We start from the raw sequence: 20,954 nt of genomic DNA on the forward strand, positions 1-20,954 counted from the left end.
CTCCGACTGACTGTCTCCGCGCAGGAGGAGCGCGACAGGACACGAGAGGTCTCTATGGAAAACCGTGAAGGCGAGACATCCCATCACCTGGTCACTCATACACACATCAAATTAAGCTTCCGTAGAAGATCCTTAATTCACTTCTGCTCAATAAACAAACAAACACAAATCTAAATGTGAGCCAATTTTCACTGGTGGACTATTTAACTTTAGGAAAAGTATCGATACACCACGGACTGTACTTAGTGACGCACTTACACACACGTTCATTACATTCAAGCCTTTGTATTTTGTATTTTTAAATAAATGTTGGGATAATAATTGTCAAAAATTACGTGTAAACGCAATTTTTTTGGGGGGGGGGGGTCAATTAACAGCCTGTTTTCATAATCAGGGGCTCAAATGCTGCCGTTTTGTCAAAGATATCCACACAAGATAGGCTACTTACAGTGAAGGAAGTAATTATTTGATCCTTTGAGCCCACTGACAAAGAAATGAACGGTCTATAATTGTAATGGAGGTTTATTTTAAGACAGAATATCACAAAAATAAAAAAAAAATAAAAAAAATATCCAGAAAATCACATCATATAAAAGTTATAAATTGATTTTCATTTGATTGTGTGAAATAAGTATTTGATCCCCTAGCAAAACATGACTCAATACTTGGTGGAGAAACCGTTGTTGGCGAGCACAGAGGTCAGATGTTTCTTGTAGTTGGTCTCCAGGTTTGAACACATCTCATGAGGGATTTTGGTCGACTCCTCTTTGCAGATCCTCTCCAAATCCTTAAGGTTTCCAGGCTGTCGCTTGGCAACTCGAAGCTTCAGCTCCCTCCACAGATTTTCTATGGGATTAAAGTCCGGAGCCTGGCTCGGCCACTCCATGACCTTAATGTGCTTCTTCCTGAGCCGCTCCTTTGTTGCCTCGGCCGTATGTTTTGGGTCATTGTCATGCTGGAAGACCCGTCCGCGACGGGAAGGAGGTTGTCGCCCAAGATTTCACGGTACATGGCCCCGTCCATCCGACCCTTGATGCGGTGAAGTCGTCCTGTCCCCTTAGCAGAGAAACACCCCCAAACCATAATGTTTCCACCTCCATGCTGGACGGCGGTGACGGTGTTCTCGGGATTATAGTCAGCATTTCTCTTCCTCGAGTCGAGTTGATGCCAAAGAGCTCAATTTTGGTCTCATCTGACCACATCACCAAGCCTTCTCTGAATCATTCAGGTGTTCATTGGCAAACTTCAGACGGGCCTGTACATGTGCCTCCTTGAGCAGGGGCACTTTGCAGGCGCTGCAGGATTTTAATCCATTACAAGAAACATCTGACCTCTGTGCTTGCAAACAACGGTTTCTCCACCAAGTACTGACTCATGTTTTGCTCGGGGATGAAATACTTATTTCACACAATCAAATGCAAATCAATTTATAACTTTTATATGATGTGGTTATATGGATTTTTTTTTTTGTGGTATTCTGTCTCACTGTTAAAATAAACCTGCATTACAATTATAAACCGTTCATTTCTTTGTCAGTGGGCAAGCTTACAAAATCGGCAAAAGATCAAATAATTATTTCCTTCGCTGTATGTGTATCGTATGGAAAGCTTTGAGTTTGTGATGAAGCAGAAGTCAGTGTGGATTTCTTTTAAATAACTTCAACCGTGATGTTTTCTTAAATATGAGACACAAACTGTCTCGATAAAATGTTAATATTTGACGCATTCAAATGAACAGTTGAGTACACACATATGGGTATCAAAAAAAATATCCATCGCACTTACAAAACACCAAGGGGAAACCCGTTAATGAACATCGTAAACATGCCAGAGTAATAGCAAAAAAAAAAAAGGGACATTTTCATCTGCAGTCGCTGGCCAGATGGCAGAAAACCATTAAAAAAAAAAAAAGAAACAATCAGCAAACATTTTCATAAATTGAAAATGGTGCAAGCAACGACTCCTGAGAAAACATAATCCAAATCGACATGTTAAATCAGAGAAAGATGTTATTGGTACTGCAGCTAAAATGTCAGAAAAAACAGTGCTGGCACATAGAAGAAAATGTTTTCTTTCTCTGTGCATGCAGCACGATTATGGCAGTTGTGACGTGTTTGCTGACGTTTACAAAAATAGCAGAGGCCAAGGAAGTTCATTCTTCGTTGGATTTTAAGGAAAAACATTATCATTTTAGTCACGTAGAGTTTGTCTTCATAACTTAGATAAGGAAAATGTTGATCTTCTTATTCTCTGCACTACAACTATCCCCAGGAAAGGAGTCTCAGCAGCAGATTGACCACTGACCCTGGATCCTGCAGCGATGTCCTCGGCCACACCGGTCCACCATTGTCCTTCGTTCAGGTAAGAGAGTGTGTTCCTTGATTTAGCGTCAGTATGAATGCTGCGGGGTGGGAAACATGCAAATGCTTCCCGCTCATTTAATCAACATTTATATGAGCAAAGAACTCGTGATTTTTGAGAAATACTTAATTTCTCTCCGTGAAGAATTCGCAACACTCGTGTTGTCCTTGGATCAAAATGACCCACAGCTGTGTGCAACCAAGTTCTATTTTATTTTCATATTTTTTGGGATCATTGGTGACAAAGAGGCCCGAGGACAACACGAGGGTTAAGAGAAATAGTTAAGTTCTCTGTCGGAGAACCCTGACCTCGGCCATGAATTTCCCCACTAAGATGTTTTGATTAAGCCTCTTCAAAAGTTACAATTTGATTAATATGTCTGTAAAAGTATATTTGAGTAGGCTACCGTGTGGCTCTAAACAAGGAGAGATTGATGGCACCTGGTCAAAGTAGCACAATAGAGACCGTCCCTGATTATTTGCTGCAGGTGGCAGAGTTCAAAAGGTTCGAGAAGACTGCAAACTGGTTGGTTGTTGTGTAATGGAGTTAAAAATTTTATATTCCCCTCTGAAATGTAGTGAAGTAGAAATATGAAGTAACGTATTTTCTGTCGAAGTGCGAGATCCTCAAACTCCCTCGTAGCGTCTTAACCCTGCTTTCTTTTTTGGCGTTTTCCATTTTTCATGGATGGTATCTGGTACCTGGTACAATTTTTTACATCGTTATTTTTTAACCACAAATATTTCCCGTGTGATTCTGCCGTGTGAAACTGAGCTGCAGGGAAAGCCGGAGAGATTTACCTGTAAACTCAGCTAGCGGCTGCTTTGTGATTAAAAAAAATTCAGGCTGTACGTGACACTTGTTTGATCAAAGCCTCCCCTGGGTTGAGTTATTTTTTTGTTTCAGTTTATCTCATCTAATTTCTGTCACACGTCGGACCCACGGCAACGGAGCCCGGTGTGCTGGAACAATGAAATAAATAATCAACCCGATCCGACAGTGTTGTGCTGTTTTAGCTTGGTCTGTGTGAAAATATGGGTCTGGCTTCGCTCCATAGGGAATCTTTCGCAGTAGTTGCATCCTGCTGGGTGTAGTCGTCAGGTTAATTTTGAAACTATAGGAGCAGCTTTAACCAATCAGAATACACTGGAACCGGTCGACACTCTGCTGAAGCTGCCTTCACAAAAAACATTCTACTTCAACGCCATCGCGACCAGCGTATCGATACGATAATCATAGCCGAAGAGCACCCCCGTTGTGGGAAGACGCATTCGAAGAGGATGTGTTTGTCCCCCCTGCTGTCTCGATGAACCATCGATGAAATGTACTCCAATTATCAGCATCAGTCCTTTACGTCCCGTAACTACAGAGTCTGCCAGGAAATGCACCTCCTGCTATCTTCTACAAGGAAAGAGTCACGTCCATGTAACTTGTTCCAATTATCAGCATCAGTTTCAATAACTAAAGGGGGTCACCCTCTGCTATCTCTTGAAATGAAAACCACTTCTGTTTGTGTTTGGAGAATAGTATCAGATGTCAGGATCCCTTTGTTGTTCCCTTTTCTGTGTTCACCCTCCTTTCCCTGCTCGTTGTCCTTTGTCCTCCTGTTTGTCCTTATTTGGTCGTTGTCCTGTGTGTCTGTGTCTGTGTGGGCTTGGCTAGGCTGTCTCATTTCGTTAAAAGCCTGATAATGTGCTCATTTTCTCATATTCGTGATGTCAATTTTTTCATCCAATCACAAGTGTTGCATTATAATGCCGGGTTTGAACTGCTGTACTTGAGCAGAGGGGAGCTTTGAGTGGCCTAAAAAAAAACCCAAAAAAACAACGTTATAAAAAAACAAATACAAAACTCATTCGGAGTTTGATAACCGTCATGCAGCAAACTCTCCGAACACATGGAGCAATGTTCTGTTCTGTTAGATGAGACTGAATTAAAATGGAGCTTTTTATCTGTGACAGGTGCCAGAGCATCATTTCCACAGTGAAGCATGAGGGTGAACATTTACAAAAACATCGGGGGGGGGGGAGGAACCCTTCCACAAGGCACCGCACCATAATCAACACAGATGACTAATTGTCAAAACTACCTGCGCGCAAGTACTTTGTTCTCTCCTGTTGCTGCCGCTCCTTGTATTTGCACTCTCAAAGTTTGCTTTAGTTCTGACACCAGAGGAAAACAAGTAAATGAATAGTCTTGTGTTCAAAGAAGTTGCTCGGTTTATTTGGCTTTCTGTTGTTTTACGACCTTCAGAGCTTTTCTTTGTCCAGAAAACATAGGCCTAAATTTGTTTTTTTCTTTTGTTTTTTTTTCCCCTTGGTCTAAATTTATTTAAAATGGACATGTGAGTGTCATCAAAATATTGAGAGTACTTCAACATCACAGGCTTTGAAAATAATTACACGAGGGAGAAATATTGTATTTACCTTGATGTGAAGTGACAGAAATGAACTGAATCAAAATTTGCAGCCATGATTTTCATACCGCTATATATTTAGGCATTTATAAAAATTCATAACTTTCTTCATAACCATGCAAGGTGGCTGCAGCACTGTATCTTTTGGTGTTCCTCTGTGTCTGTTTCTATGTGGAACACTGCATGCAATTATCTTGCTGTGAAGCACTTTGAGCTACATTTCTTGTATGAAAGGTGTTATACAAATAAAGTTTATTACTATTATTATTAGAATTATTATTATTATTATTATTATAAATGCTCAACCCGAAAACATAATGCCTCTGGCTTTGTCATCAAACAGCATTCTGTAGTTCTAAGAGTAGTATATAAAGGATTTTCTTTGAATGGACAGAGCTTCTGAAGACGCATCCGAGCGCTGTAGAACGGACGTTCTGGCCCCCGTCGATATTATTTCTGTGCGCCCTCCCTGACCTCGTTCAACATGCTGTCAACTCTTTCATCTTCCCCACAGAAATTGGTAATTTCGCTCCAGTCAAATTGCTCCACTTTTGTGTTTTGTGTTACTTTTAAGTAACTTTGATCTTCTGACCTGGTCCGGGGAGTCCCGGTTCTTAAAACTACATCACAACCTCATGATGATGCACGTGTCATCAGTTCAACCTCAATTCTACGTGTTTTTCCAGACACAAGAAATCCTCTCTTATATAGCTTGTTTTGTGTTTATGGTGCACTAAATGTGATATACTGTGACATCCTGTTCGATATTTGTATGCTCTAATTTAATGGTTCTCAACCCAAATTTTTTTTCGATTCCTTAAATCGTGACCAATATTTCTGAACCACTTTTTTCCCCCATTCTTTTATGCACTGTGAAAAACATGAGAAAAACAAATGCTCAAATATGCAACCAGAGATAAAAATCCAATTAAATTAAAAAAAACAAAAAACAAAACAGACTCACTGAATTACAAACATATTTCAAATAAATTAAAAAAGGTAATGTTCATCAAGTTTGTCAAGATAACACAAAAACAACACGTCCTTAAAAATGTAAATGCAGACATTTTTCGGACTTAAAAATAAGCCTGCAGAAGGGTAGATACTGAATATTGGTGACGCCCTATGTAGTCTTATACTGTGGCATTATACAGCAACATGAACCACAGACAGAGTTGGAAAAGGGAGACAGAATCTCAGGTATTTGCTCAATGAGCCAAGTCATCTTGTTAATGCTAATGTGGCCATACAGCCTGAAGTCATTAGGATGGAGAAAATTGCCCAGGGATGCTTCTAGCCAAGTAACCATTTATCACACCTTATATTTACATACAAATGGGCACACAGTTTCGTTGACTTTACGCTCTCCCGCTTTCACCTTTCGGCCACAGAAGCAGCTGTTTGTGTTTAGTCCTAATCTCATAATTAAAAAAAGAGTTCTGTTTCGTTGTTAGATTTGGTTTTGTTTTTTACACTTGTTTTTCTTGTGGGTTGATCTGAGTGCCTCCCCTTCTTTTGTTACTTCGGCCGGTCTTTCAGCCTTCTGTTGTTTGTGGATTTTGTTTATGTTTTTTTAAAAAAAATTATTATTATTTTGTTTGGAAACTAATTCAATGTTGTGATTTTTGTGGTCATCTTTGATTAATTTTTTTAGTGAACTTTTTTTGGGGGGGTTGTAACAGTGTGAAAAAGAGGAATTTAAAAAAAAAAAACTGTTTCATGATGATACGGTCTCGACTGGTGTCCAAACGATGAAGAAGCCTACTGCATCGTGCCACCATGAATTTGGCAATTAGTGACTTTGCATGAAATGAATCCATTAACTTTTAATGGGTCAGAAATTCAATTTTGCTTTCATTAATGATTAAATATTTGCAATGACATGAATCCGGTTGCCCTCAACATTACACCAATAACTAACCACTGTCACATGGTCATTGTTATTGCAGCTCTGTTATTGCACAAAGCACCACTCACCTGTTGATTGTGAGAGGACAAATTGGTCTCTACGGGATTTTTATGGACAAACTTTTAGAGCATCCATCAACTTTTTGAAGTTGTGGCACCAGTTGAGCTGTTGAATGTCAGCGTTTTTCAGGAGAGTGTACATTTCTGAGATTCTCTCTAGAAGCCGCTAATCGACAACGTCATTCTCAGGCTCCCGAGTTTCACATTTGAGGGATAATAAAGGAGTACATCAAGAATGAGGTATTCTGTATTCATTCATAAACGGAGCGTTTCCTGTTCAGGCTGTGGCTTTGCTTTTCTCATGTGACACTATTCCCAATTTAGTGGTCTTTTTTTAAAGTGCAACGATTTGCCATCTGCCTGATCTTTCAGGCCCAACACCACTCTAGCATCCACCTGCAGGCTCTGAGGGGGTTAAGAGATTTGCTCTTCACTCCCCAATATATATCTGTAATCGTAGCCACAGAGAGACCTGACTCAAGTTCACTCAAGGCAACTTGCTTCGTTGGTTTTCTTCAGCTGTGCCATCTTCTATCTTTATTGTTTCAATTATAAACCCTTGTTCAAACTTACATTTCTTTCCTTTCATTAAAAGTCAAATGCATCACTTCCTGATCACGCCGTTCACTGTACGTCTCCGTCTGCTATTATAAGATCCTGCCTGCAGAGAGGTAACGACGCTAATTTCGTGTAACTTCTTGATGAGGATTAACAGCGTGGATGTTCTCTCTCAGGAATGACTTTCGACAGACTAAACTTTTGTTTTCAAAAGTTCATGCATAAAAAAAAACATACATGACCAATTACGGCTACATTTACAGTAGGTGATGAGGTGGAAAAGCTCTGCACGGAAGAAATGCCAATACATTAATAACTCTATACACTATAATTAAATCAGTAGATGACATTGTACAGAATTAGCTGATGTCTTAATCATACTGTGATTAGCTCTTTCACAGTAAATTGATACACAGTTCTGCAGATACGGCAAAGCACACACAAAAAGCATAGACGCAAGTGACCACTTTACACACGAGGGATTCAGCCATTAAAGTACAGAAACCATCTGTAAAAGCCAACTTTGTGCCATTTATCCATCCATTTATCCATTTATCCATCCATTTACCCATCCATCCATCCATCCATCCACCTCTCTGGGAAAAATGGACATAATTACGCCGTGAAAGAGCTTCGACAGATCGGTTAACAGCTTATGTGCTTTTTTGATTAAGTTTATTCTATAGTGTACAATTTGACAGTTAAGGGGGTTTTCACACTGTTATTCGAAGGAACCAGTTGCCAGGTAACTCCAGTTTGCACCACCTGATGAACGTGAAAGGAGTGCAAACCCAGAGTTGCAGTGAAACTGGAGGGATTTGAAATAAATGAATAAATACCTTCAAAGATAAGGTTAGCAAATGTATTTCTGATGTGTAAACAAACATTTCTTGTTTTGAATATATGTAATAGAAATCAACAAGTATAGGTACTTAAATGATTAACAATTTAGACCAAAAATATATTGGTTTTTGTTATTGTTGTATGTTGTTTATTAATATACATTATATTAATATACATTAATATAATGTTGCGTTTACAAACTGATTTTAATTCGTGAACTTCACCACTTTCATTTCCGTTTCATTCTCATCCGCTGCAGGAAAACGTGTAACTTTCACACCTAGACAGCCCAAAGCGTGGATATTTCAAGCCTATTTCACATTTTGCTGAGATACCAGGTTGGTTTGTTCCCCGTACCACTTCTTGTGTCTCTCCCTCCTCCACCCACCAGAGGTCTCTGTGTGTCTCATCCCGTCTCTGTCTCGCAGCCTGCTCTCCTGCCAGCCACTCCCGCCTCACCTGCTCCCAAAGTCAAACACTTTGTCAAGTGTACCGGTGTCTGTTTGTCCTCGTTTGGGTCGTTCCTCCTGCCCAACTGTGACATAAGTCTCTATGCTGTTCGCTTTCATTTTGTTCCGACACTGATATTTTAATGAAGTTGTTCTGTGTGTTTGTTTTAATATTTCCTTTATTTTATGTCTTTTTTTTTTGTTTTGGTTGTAAAGTGTATCACGATCATGTTCCATGGAGATTTTGCACTATAAATAAAACTGAATTGAATTAAGAGTAAAACAAAAAAAATTGGCAATATAAAAACTGAGGTAAGCCTAAGAATTTTTTGTATTTTTTATTAAAAAAAAATATCAGACCGTGCAGCTGAGTGATTTCTGGTCAGTGTTGGTTGTGCGTATTTATTCCATCTTTCACGCACATCTCCAACTGTACGGCACTGATGCTTTTAATACAGCATGTACGGTTGCACCATACATTGATGTTTGAAGAAGGATTTGGCGTCTGTTTGTCTCTCCACTGCTGCACCAAACTAACAGATGGACCATCACATGAGAGGCTGCAGAGCATTTTGGAGGGAAATCCTTCAGTAAATTTAGCATGTTATGTTCCTTTTTTTGGTTAAATCATGCAGCTCGAAGAGATCGTATCTCTGAGCTGCATGATTGCAAAGCTGTAAAAGGTATGTTTTCAATCAATTCCACAATGCAATGTTTTTTTATTTACCTAAACTGGTGGCCTCATTCGCTTTACTGTCTTTAAAACAACACCATGAAATTTTTTTTTTTTTTTTTTTTTAAACTGATTGGGACGCAAATATTTGATTGAAAAAAATAAATAATAAATGTTCTTCTGCAGAAAAAAATAACTACTGGAGCTACTTTTGCAGAAATAACTCCTCTAAGGCATTTTTCCTAATTGTCCACCAGTCTCTGACATCCACTTGCTGGCATTTCTAACTACTTTTCAAAACATTGTTCCTTCAGTTGCAAGCTTTTTGAGGGTTTTCTTATTGAACTGTCTGTTTCAAATTACCTATCAAATGTCCACAATGGATTTGCTGGAGTGCTGAGGATAATTATCTTTTTGAAAGGATCTTTGTACATTTAAAAGGATTTTTCTTGGCCTGCCTCAAAATGGAGATCAAGTTTGTGCACTTTCTTTTCTGATTTAAACCCATATCTACAAGTTACCCTTTAATAACGGAGAGAATACCAGGCGCTATATGGCCGAGGTTTAGATAAAAAAAAAAAAAATGTTGCACCTTCGACATCCTAAAGAAGTTCCAATCATTGGCACCTAAGCTGGAGCACTTGATTCCTATTTAATGGGTTTGATGGTATGATAAATGTAGTCTACTTACTCTTTCCATGTAACTGATCTGTTTTTATTTACCTTGAATCTTAAAAATGTCGACAAAACTATACATTTTTCTGTATTTATTTGAGTATATCACCTTTTTATAAATGGGGATTGATTTAACGATGATCAATGTGTCAGGAAAAAAATCCACGACGGTCATTATTTCTATTCTGATTAGACCAGTTTCTCTTAATTTCTGCTGTATACAAAGCCACATTGCAGTTAATTTTTTTTATTTTTTATTGTTCAGTTCAAATGTTTTCTTTTTTGCTGAGATGGCATTTATGTTTGTCTTGTTTTTGAAATAAATATTGACCTTATCACACAGTGTTTCCAAAGACTTATCATTAGAAAATGGAAGTCTAAGATGCTGCATAACATCCTGTTATAACACATAATGGAAAAACAAGCATTGTGAATAAATTACATGAGGCCTGTTTCTCTGTCTCTGTGTGTCAATCAATCAATCAATCAATCAAACAGATCTTCTGTGGGACGTCAGGGCTCTGTGTTCTGTGGGGCTAAATCTTAGGAATGCTTATGCAGGCAGTCATTAAGAAAACCCGAGCGGTCCGACGTGTCCAGAAACACCTTTTTTCCATCAGAAAGTCCGTACGCGTTTCATCACCGACGACGTCATCCCGAGAACGTGACCGTCACGTCTTTTAATCATTTATTGCTAATTTAAAACACCTGTGCAACTTTATTGTCTGTTTTTAATCATCTCAATAAGTGTACTAAAATATTAATCAAGCCTCAAGTGATAATACATAAACAGTAGTCTTCTTGAAGTTTATTTTATCGCAAAACTTCCCCAAAATGCTGAATATAAGTTTTCATTGCTCTTCATAAGAACAGCATTCGAATTGTGGCCCGGGGTCTTTCCACCTACTCTCAGCTGACTGAAATCTCTAATTTACCACACTAATCCAAATCAGAAATGTCGTTGGTACTTGCGTGGAGATAAAGTACAAGCGATGGGCTCATACGTCAGGAAAAAGTGACCTCACAGAACGAGCACATTGAATTGGACTGAAAAAAGGATTTGGAGAACACTTATTCCACCTATGATTCCAGATAAGGACATCCAGAGACTTCACCCCACGACATTACAAAGAGCCGATGAACCGCCGGCACCTCGTGAGAACGATTGTCAGGATAGAGCGATTTCAACCCAAGGTTTGACCTGCACAGCTCGAACAACTGGAGCCTGCGCCACCTCATCCACACCGTTAACCTCACACAGCCAGACACAACACAAACTACAGAATGTGAGGAAGAAAAACTCAAAACGCTGGAAGGAGATTATGTATTAAATTGAAAAAAAAACAAGAAAAAAAACCACTTTACTTTGCAAGGCAGGAATAAGGTTGCTGCTGTTCTTCCGGTGGAGGATGAAAACATCGTGCCGACATTCAGCAACTCGGCGTTATCTAGATGTCCTGCTGACATTATACCGGTCGCGTTGCTTATCCCGATGTAACCATGTTTATCTGTTTTCTCCCAGTTAATTCAATAAATAATGAGCACCTGTTTTCAGGTTAAAAATGAGCTCGTAACAGCGGAAAGTGAAAGGAACAAATGTTGGTGTTGCTATTTGTTAGCTGCCGAGCTACAAGTAATCTGTCGTCAGCAGAGAGGCGGTCGGAGTTGTTAGCGAATTTTAGTACCGAATTAAAAAATTAAATAATTTCTTCAATAGACCGGGGTATTCAACAAGACAAAGCCAAAGCGTGTTTCAAAGTGAGTCTCTGAAACACAATGACATCCGTCTGCACGCCATTTAAATAAGAGGAGAATCAGCGAGTTCACAGAAAAATTAAAAAAAAAAAAAATACTTTGTGTGTTTGTTAGATTTGGCAAGAAAATTAGTGGGGGTAAATGACCCTAGCTAAAGTCGCTGCTCCTTATTAGTTTTCAGTAGGTCCCGCTGAAAATGATCCCATCGTTAATTAGATATTAGGTCTCAAAAAGGGGCGTATATTTTTGATTGACAGGCCTGTGGTGCAGTGAGGATCGGTGGGCGGGGCGTAGTGGCCTCGGATTCCCATTCGGATCGAGTCAGAGCCACCGCTCGCTCCTCCCCAGCTTGTCCAAATATGGTCACAGTATTAGTATAGTATGACTATTTTATGACATTTTAGACGACAAATGTCATTTGGATCCCCCAGTGTCAATACGCCCTTGCAATCCACCTTTAGATTTCAAATCAGATATGCTTTCCCTAACATTGAAGTAGCCATTTGCAGAGGAATGGTTTGTTTGACAATTTATAGGTAGGATGGAGAGTACATCATAGTGCAGCACTGGGCGAAGTCACCAATCTTCTCTAGATGCAGTGAACTCATCTCTATAGACCATTGATCACAACATTTTATGACAGAGCCAGAAACATGTCATTGGGGTTAAAGGAACCTCAGTAGGCTAGTTTAAATAGTATTTATAACATGCAGATATAATTTTTGTCATGGAGTTCCACAGGGTTTGTGCTAGGGCCAATACTTTTTATGTTATACAGGCAATATTGTTATGAAACACTGCATACATTTCCATTTATATTTGGACACATCCCATTTATCCAATCACTACACGTGTCAGACCTTGTTATACCATTCAAATACGGAGCTTTTTCCTCAATGTTCCTCTTGCTTGTTTCGCAGGCAGCGATGACCACTGCAGCCCAACCTACCACCAGATGACTCTTTACTGGGTTGGGCTCAGACAGCCTCCCGCAGAGCACTCTGCAACCACGCTGTCCCTGGAGTCTGCACCAAAATCCCCGTCAAAACCTTGTTAGAAATTGTTTGGTGTTTCATGCGGTGAAGTCCCTTTTGGTTGAATCAAGAACGCAGATGAAAAAAATTAGTTGGTGAAACTTCAAGCGTGTTTGAACCTGTAATTTTCTACCAAATACTAAAATTCAGACAAAACTCAAGTTATTTTGTTTCACACTCAAACCTTCAAAAACACACTAACCATGTAGTTACTCTGCTTGGCCTCCAGTACTACCGAGAGGGACCTGTGAGTTACTTTTGACTGAGATATACCTTCACTCACACATAAAGGAAGTCTCTTGGACTGCCTGTTCTTTTTATTGTCTCAGAATAACGCTGAAACTGTAACTTCTTACCACCAGCGTGTCACAATAACTGAAAAGCCTCCAAATGATCCAAAATGCAACAGCAAGAGCGGAAGAAAGATCATTCTCCTCCCACTTCAGCCTCTGGAAAAGATTTTGAAACCCTTCTCCTTAAATAGAAATCCCTTAATAACCTAGATCCATCATACTGTGTCTTAGAGATCTTAATGGAGTGCTTCAGGCTTACCTGTGACTCGTATAGTTAAAAAAAAAAAAAAAAGTACAATGGCTCTTTAGCTTTCAGGCCCTGGTCCTGTGAGATCAGCTCCCAGGTCGGAGCCGGACATCTTATCTACTTTTAAGATTAGGCTTTAAGTTTTTATTTTTGATAAAAGCTTATAATTGGGGCTGGCAGATGACCCTGAACTATCCCTTCGGTATGCTACTCAAGGCCTAAGCATCTATCCTGATGCACTGAGCACTGTTCCTCTACTCTGTCATGAAAGTTTCTCTTCCCTGCTCTCTTCTAGTGCTTGCTCTGTTGGGGTTTTATGTAAGGTTGTAAGGTCTGGGCATCACTATGTAAAGTGTGCTGAAATTACTTAGCCTATGATTTGGAAATTCATTTTTTTTTTTAAAGTTAATTGAACTGAAATTTGATTTATTAATGTGAAGGTATGAATCACTGAAATTATGCCAGTTGCAACAAATTGCAAACTCAGTTTCTGTGGCACTCTGTTGGCTTTCTCTAATTAATATTACACTACAACTGAACGAGGAAATTAAACTTCACCAAACTTGTATCACTTAAATTTTTTTTTTTTTTATTTATCGCGCAACATAAAACAATATTGTGGGGTTTTTACCACATACACTATGTATTCACATAATACACCATACAGCTACAAAGAGAGAGAGACTGAACAAAAACACTATTTTTTTACATACTGCATCCTTGACATGAAAAATAAAGAACCGAGAACAATCCTAGAACTCAAAAAGGAATGTAGCTGCCAGTTGTGTGGGTTAATTTTCTTTTTTTTTTTTTTTTTTTTTTTTTGTAGGGGCCAGGGTCCAAGTCTCCATCCCGAATTTGGAAAGTGTTCATTAAATTAGGTGTTTAAAAGTGGGCCGTACACAGTGAGATGCATATGTATATCTATGTTTGTGTTTTGGAAAAAGACAAAATATACAAGGCTTAAAGAGAAAGAGAGAGGGGGGGGGATTAAAGGAAGTGCATGACTAAAGATAGAGGAAGAGGGAGGCAGTACACAATTCTTGTTTTGTTCAAATATCTTAGCATTCAGTTAACAGGAACATGTACAACATACTCAAAAGATGTTTTTAATAGCCTCTGGTACTTGCGCTGTACCAAATGTGAAACCCAGATAACAGTCTTCATATAATATGATTCTATATCTCATCCTAGTTTAAATGAATTCAAGTACAATATGGAATGAATATTAATAGAGAACGTAATCAACTGTTTGCCTTCAGTTGCCCTCAAAAAGAGATGTAAATTTGTAGCGTTGTAACAAAAGACTTTTCATAAAGTCAGCACCAGGGCAGCTTCCCATCTTTTGAAACTGCTTTAATCAAAAGTATAGTTGTTGTTTTTTTGTCTTGACATTCGAAGAGCTCAGAAAAATATTCGTGGTAATCATTTATCCCCCATTTGTACACAGTGAATTTTGAGGTGTAGCATCATAGCACCGGATGACCGACCCACCACCACCACCGCCGCCACCGCCTCGGGAGAGGTGGCGCCTCTCGTGAAAACCATCCACCGAAACTTGTGAGACATTTAGAAATTTGCAAAGTCAAATTACACCCTATCTTTAGCACCCTTTCTTAGGTAAGTCTGTATAATATGGACCAGGCATTATGCCCAAACAGTAAAATAGGCCCTGTTACTGTACCGGTCAAACTACTGTTAGCCATGATTTATGAAGTCACATAATTATCATTACAAACTAAACATCTGGTGTCTTGCACAGGGGTATTGTGGATTTTTCTGCAATGTGCTATTATGAAAGCTAAAGCAGATAATAATAATGATAATAATAGATACATCTAAACAAGCAGGGAAGCAGTCTCTTACCTGATAGTCTAACACAACTGACAAAGATCGCTGGGCTATAGCTCACTAAAACATCACCCACTGATTCACCTCGGACTGGCTCAATATGTTCCTAAAAAAAAAAAAATCACCCCTCGGATGCGGTTATATGAAAAGAGATAGTTCAACATTTGGACATTTCCTTTCTAGTTCAGATTTTGATGAGATATCGGCACCACTTTTCGTTCTGCATGTTCAATACAAAGATACAGCTAACAGATAGCTCAGCTTAGCTCACCTTAAGCATGGGAAACAAAATCTGCCAACCTTAAAAGTTGCTGACAGGCGGATTTCACTCAATTTCCCTTCTGTTGTCGGTCTTCGTGCTAAACTAGGCTAACCAGCCGCAAGCGTATTTAATGTACGGACATAAAAGTGGCAATCGACCTTCTCATCGAACGGGAAGCGACAAAACACATTTCCCAAAAGCAAAAAGTCAAACCATTTCTTTGAACAAGATACCGCACGCATCGAGTACATGGCTACTGAAAGAGATTTATTGTTGGCTTACTGACAGCAGACTTTTGATAACCACAAAATAGGAATTTTGGTATTTTGCAGGTTTAGATTTGGATTTTGATACTGCCAAAACATTTCTAAAACTAAATTTTTTTTTTTGTCTGGGGACCGTCGTCGGTGAATAAGTTGAGTGTGGTTTAACATAATCAGGCCCGGGAATTAAATTTCAGAGTGACAGGGCTCTGTCAGTCACATGCTGACAGGGGGGTACAGTACGTACGAAAGCAAAACAGCAGTGTTACTAAGCACACATTTACACACAACACATCGGGACCCCGTGTTGTTCACTGTTGTTAAGGGCTGTCAGAGACTTCAAAATACCCCCTTGTCATTCATGGTTTAGTTACTTTCTTCACCAGTTAAATAATCTTACCTAAATAGTTTAATATTTACATTTTTTTTTATCTCTCTCTTGAGAAAATTAAAAAAAAAAAAAAAAGGAAAAAAAGAAATTAAGCTTCAAGTTGTCAATAATCGGCTCTTTCTTTTTGTCATTAAAATCAAGATTAAAAGTGCTTTTATAAATCTTTTCTTCTCTATGTACAATTTGTATTAGCTATATAAAAAAAAAAAATAAAAAAAGATGAAAAAAACAAAACCCAATAACATCAAAGACAATCATTATCATCATCACCATGTAGTAATAAATAAGAGTAAAAAAAAAAAAAATTAAAAAAATAAAAATAAAAAATGCAGGTTAAAAATGAGTGTGGAGATCTCGAGCACACGAAGGGACATGCATGATTCTCTGCCCTCAGTAGCAAGTTGTGATTGCGACCAGTGTCTCTACGGCGTGAGGTAGAGAGCTGGAGACCCTCGGAGGAGGTAACAGGGTCTTTTCACAGATGACCAGGGCTTCGACCCAAACAACCGGCCAGCAGCTAGGAGTCGGCTTGTTTCGAGTTCTCTTTAGTCTCTCGTTTTCATTTTTAAATTTTTTTTTTTTTTTTTTTTTTTAAAACAAGCGTGTGACCGTAAAGAAAATGAAAATGGTCGATTTACAGGACTCTAAGCCGGGCTATCAAATGATCTCTCTCTTTGGTTCTTCTCTTTCACACGGTCATGCGTTTGCGCCGTTTTCGGACCAAACTCGCACGCAAAGTGAGAGATTCATTGATTCGATGCGGGGTTGTTGTTTTTTGGCGCCGACTCCCAGCAGATGCAGTTGTTTTTCAACAGTTTTCCCTTTTATCTCTCAGCACCGTTTTCTCTGTGAAAAGCACCGCTAATTGGGTTTACCAAGAAATGCGAGGAAGGACTGTGCTTTCTCTGCCCTGTACAGTGTACTTTGTTTGAGACAAAACCACCATACGCCACACTAAAGGACTAAAATCTCCTCTATGAAGGAACCAGTTATTGAGACTGATGACGGAGCATGTGACCACAGGGCGGCCACTTTGATTGGCTGGCTCTGTGGCGACAAAGGTGCCTGCGGAAAGGACACGCCTCGCTCTGCTCGAAGATGACAGCACCATGCAGAGGGAAGGAGTGGGCCCTTCACAGTAAATCAAGTGTAATAGGAGAGCACCGGAGTGTGTGTGTGTGTGTGTGTGTGTGTGTGTGTGTGTGTGTGTGTGTGTGTGTGTGTGTGTGTGTGTGGGAGCACCAAAAGCACTACTGTTTTCCTCCTGCTCGGACCCAGGATGGACTTCCCAAAGAGCATCTCGAGACTTCCTTTACATTTGTGCCACAATGGGACAAAAAAAATCAAACTTCGCCTCGTGCTGCTTTGGAGAGTCCCGTCCCGTCCCGTCCCATCCGTGGTCAGCAAACCGGGTGTGAGATCGCCCTCTACTGGCCGTGGCTGGTTAGAGCAGCAAGGCAACACTGGCTTCTGAATCTTAAGCGCCTGTAGGTCTGTTTGCGCACACTACCTTGAAACGGCAGTCGCTGCTGCCCTCTAGAGTTTACAGTGGGAAGTGCTCACCCTTACTTGAATGTTATAGGAAGATAAAGAGTGCCACCTGCTCCATCTCTATTTTGTAATAGCAGATTTGGGTTAAATCGCATTTGCAAATAGTATCACTTATCTTTGCCTGTTTGTGGGGTACTGGAACTGCAGTTTTTTTTTCCATTCTGGTACGTCACCTCGACAAAAAACAAACATATTTACTTGCAAATACCACTTGAGCCAAATTTGATTTCGAGCACCTTAATAAAGCTTCAAGTGCCATGAAGAGTAGCGGGATGGAAATCAGATCAGAGCCGGAAGCTGAGCACCAGTCGATAGCTGGGGTGGAGGGGTGGAGGGGAGGGGGAGGTGGAGTGAAGAGGAGGAGCACATCGTCTAACGACAAGACAAGCAGCAATGTTTTGCAGTTGTTTTGAACCTGGACGTTTCTTTACTTTTTGCATCGCGATGATTAGCTTTGGTTATAAGTTCAGAGCTCAGTTTTAACCTTCCAGCTCGTCCGCGCACAGACGCACGACAGCCGAAACCAACCGCTGCTCTTCTGCCGTGCACGCGTAATATCAGATTTCCAATTGGCTGAGGTTTTGTGTGTTTGACACATCTAAAAGGTCTGAGGGATTGTATCAGTGCATTGCAACTGATAATTCGGACACAGAGTGCTTTGACTCGATTTTTTTGTTTGTTTAAGAGTAGTAAATTTGAACACAATCCTCACAAGGGCCGAAATAACAAAATTCAGATGGTAATAATCAAAATTATCCTTTTATGCGGACTTAAACTGGCTGTCAATATAGAAATATATATATATATCTATATCTATAACAAGCTTGATTTTTTTTTTTTTGTACACAGCCCTGATTGTGATTGCCCTAATATTGATTTGCTGTCTTGTCAGGCAGATAACGAGCTCCTCCTCTTAAGTACAGCTTTAAGATTGACAAGAACAAAGAAAATCAAACGGGGGAAAAAAAAAAAAAAAAAAAAGGGTACACATATTCCAAACATGGAAAAAGCAACTGACTGAGTCTGTTAGACTCAGGCTGATTGATTTAAAAAAATATATAAACAAAAACAATCACCTCATTAATAATAACATTAATGAAAACAGCAATAATAAAAAAACAAACAAACAAGTCTTCATTATAATAATACCTGTAATAACAACATTGACAGTAACAATAGCAATCATAATAATATTGATAATAATAGCAATAATTAGAATCATTAAAATTCTATAAACAAGAAAAAGCAATGGAGTTCCTCTCCAGGGAAGAGAGAGGAAGAGCACCACAGGCAGTGTGTCTGAAGCCCAAACCACTGCCTGACATGAGGTAAAAAACAATAAAAACGTCCCCTCCTCCATGTGGACTGTGGAGGGGGCAGGATGGAGAGATGCCAGACTGCGGGACGGCCGAGAGACATTCAACCTGCTCGTTGCTCTCTCCAGCCCTCCACTGCACCACTCCGTCGCTATCAGTCCGTCTGTGTCCGTCTGGCCTCAGACAAAGTGGCTGTAGGGCCCAGTGAGGCGGGTGAAGGCATAGGGAGACACAGTAACCATAGAGGTGGTGTAGAACGTGGGCGATAACCGCGTCACCGGCCCCTCCTTCTTGTCTTTAGATTGTCCAGGTCCTGGACTAGCACCTGCCGCCGCAGCGCCCCACTTGCGCTTCTTCCCGAGCGCCTTGATTTCCTCCTGGGAGAGGCCGAGGAGAGCCGCTTCCTGCTGCCTCTGCAGCGCCCGCTCAGCCAGCAGCTTCATCTTGGCCTCCCACAGAGCCAGGCCGTGCATGGGCTGGTTGAGGTTCTTGTGCTGGTAGAAGACCAGGGAGATGCGGGTGGGGTGGGAGCGATCAGGCTTTTTGAGCGGAGTGGTGGCGTGTAGCTCCCGACGGGCACATTCGATCAGGATGGAGCCGTGGGCCGGCGCTACCGCCACACCGCCGATGTGGGGATCCAGGAAGTTGTGCTCGCTGTCCGACCACACCTCGCTGTCGTAGTCTTCGCGATGCCGGGTGCTCTTAGCGTCGCTCTCAGCGTGGCTGGGGTCGCAGTAGGCCTGATCTGACTGCTGCAGGGCGTTGGGGAAGAGGCGTCCCTCGGGGGCGGGTGAAGGGGTGCTGCCTGCCACTAAACCTCCACAAGACTTCCAAACCTTCTCTTGGAGCCCCACGGGAGTGGAACACCGACTCTCCCCGGTTTTGGACCAGATTTTGTCAGGGTAGGCTCCCGCATGATTGCTGTGCTTCAAACCAGGACTATATGCCGCAGGCCCCATGGCCCAAGCGTTTGGCTGCGGGCTAGGAGCAGGGCTGACCCAGTGCCTGGGGGTTCCCGGGCCCGGGGTGCCCGGCTGTGGAGTAACTGAGCCTGAGTGAGAGGCGCCGGGCTGTGGTGTACCTAGGTGAGGGGTGGAGGGACGTGTGGAGCCTTGGTGCATGTTAGCCTGCAGCGCTGTGCCGAGGTGAGGGGACGGACATGGAGAGAGAGGTATCTGGAGGGACGGTGACGGGGCCGGGGAAACCATCAGTGCCTTCGAGCCAGGGTAAGGTGTCCACTGCTGGGGGTACGGAGAGGGCTGCCGCTGCTGGGGATGCTGGTGAAACTGCTGCAACTGCTGCTTGTCGGGGTTCAATGAAGAGGCTTCGGGACTTTGTTTATGGTGTAGATGACTCTCCCAGGTGGTGGGAATAATACTTCCATTGAGCTTGTGCCCTGGCCAGCCCACAGGCTGTGGGGTGGTTCTCGACATGTTGGCACCAGCCTGGCTTGGCAATGTGCCTTCATAGACTGGCACATCCATAGGCTCCTGTTTGATGAGTGGAGTGCCTCTGTTGGAGGAGTCGGAGGAGACAGAGGAAGGACGGGACTGGCTGTAGTCAGCCGGCTGGGTATAAGCGCTGTGATTTGGATGGCTGGTTTGCTCCAGGTGGCTCGGGCAGGACTGGGCCAGTCTGGCCTGGAGGCTGTGAATGTCAGGTTTCTGGTCCACCTGGACAGCCTTAGTGCCTGGTTTGGGCAAAGAGCCGTTTCGACCCTCATAGGTCCTCAGCTTTGGGGGGAAAAGTGCATTGGGCGGGTAGTTGTAGTAGCCGTAGGGCATTGCAGGCAGACCGGGGTGGTAACCATTAACTGCGTCCGGTGCAGAGGGCTGGCCAGTTGTGGGGAGGCCTCCCCTTGCATAGAAGGCAGGGTGTGAATAGAGGTTATTGAATGGGTCTGCTGCCTGCACAGGGTATCCATCTATTGATCCGTTGTAGGGCTCCTTCTTGATGTTGGGCTTCACCTCTTGTTTTAGAATTGCTGGTAGTTTGAAAAAAAAGGAAAGTTTAGTTAAAAATTCAACTAAACAAGTCATCTCTTTCAAT

The 20,954-nt window shown here is 41.3% G+C and overlaps 2 protein-coding genes across 3 annotated transcripts in view; one reads left to right on the forward strand and one right to left on the reverse strand.

The window, feature by feature from the left end:
* The window catches only part of LOC138622685 (zinc finger protein 703-like), a 282,664-nt gene that overhangs the window by 208,711 nt on the left and 52,999 nt on the right, over window positions 1-20,954 (forward strand). The gene's annotated exons all lie outside the window — the stretch shown is intronic.
* Window positions 13,844-20,954, reverse strand: part of tet3 (tet methylcytosine dioxygenase 3) — a 36,207-nt gene continuing 29,096 nt past the window's right edge. For both annotated transcript variants that reach the window (XM_069701632.1, XM_069701631.1), the window contains one exon: window positions 13,844-20,889. In XM_069701632.1, the coding sequence (XP_069557733.1) occupies window positions 19,085-20,889 (1,805 nt within the window). In that variant the 3' untranslated portion in view covers window positions 13,844-19,084. The remainder of the gene's footprint in view (window positions 20,890-20,954) is intronic.

Source organism: Brachyistius frenatus, unplaced genomic scaffold, assembly GCF_029030835.1.
Source record: "Brachyistius frenatus isolate BFR_SWC_R1_liver_20210118 unplaced genomic scaffold, ASM2903083v1 Contig_37, whole genome shotgun sequence".
Lineage (NCBI taxonomy): Eukaryota > Metazoa > Chordata > Actinopteri > Embiotocidae > Brachyistius > Brachyistius frenatus.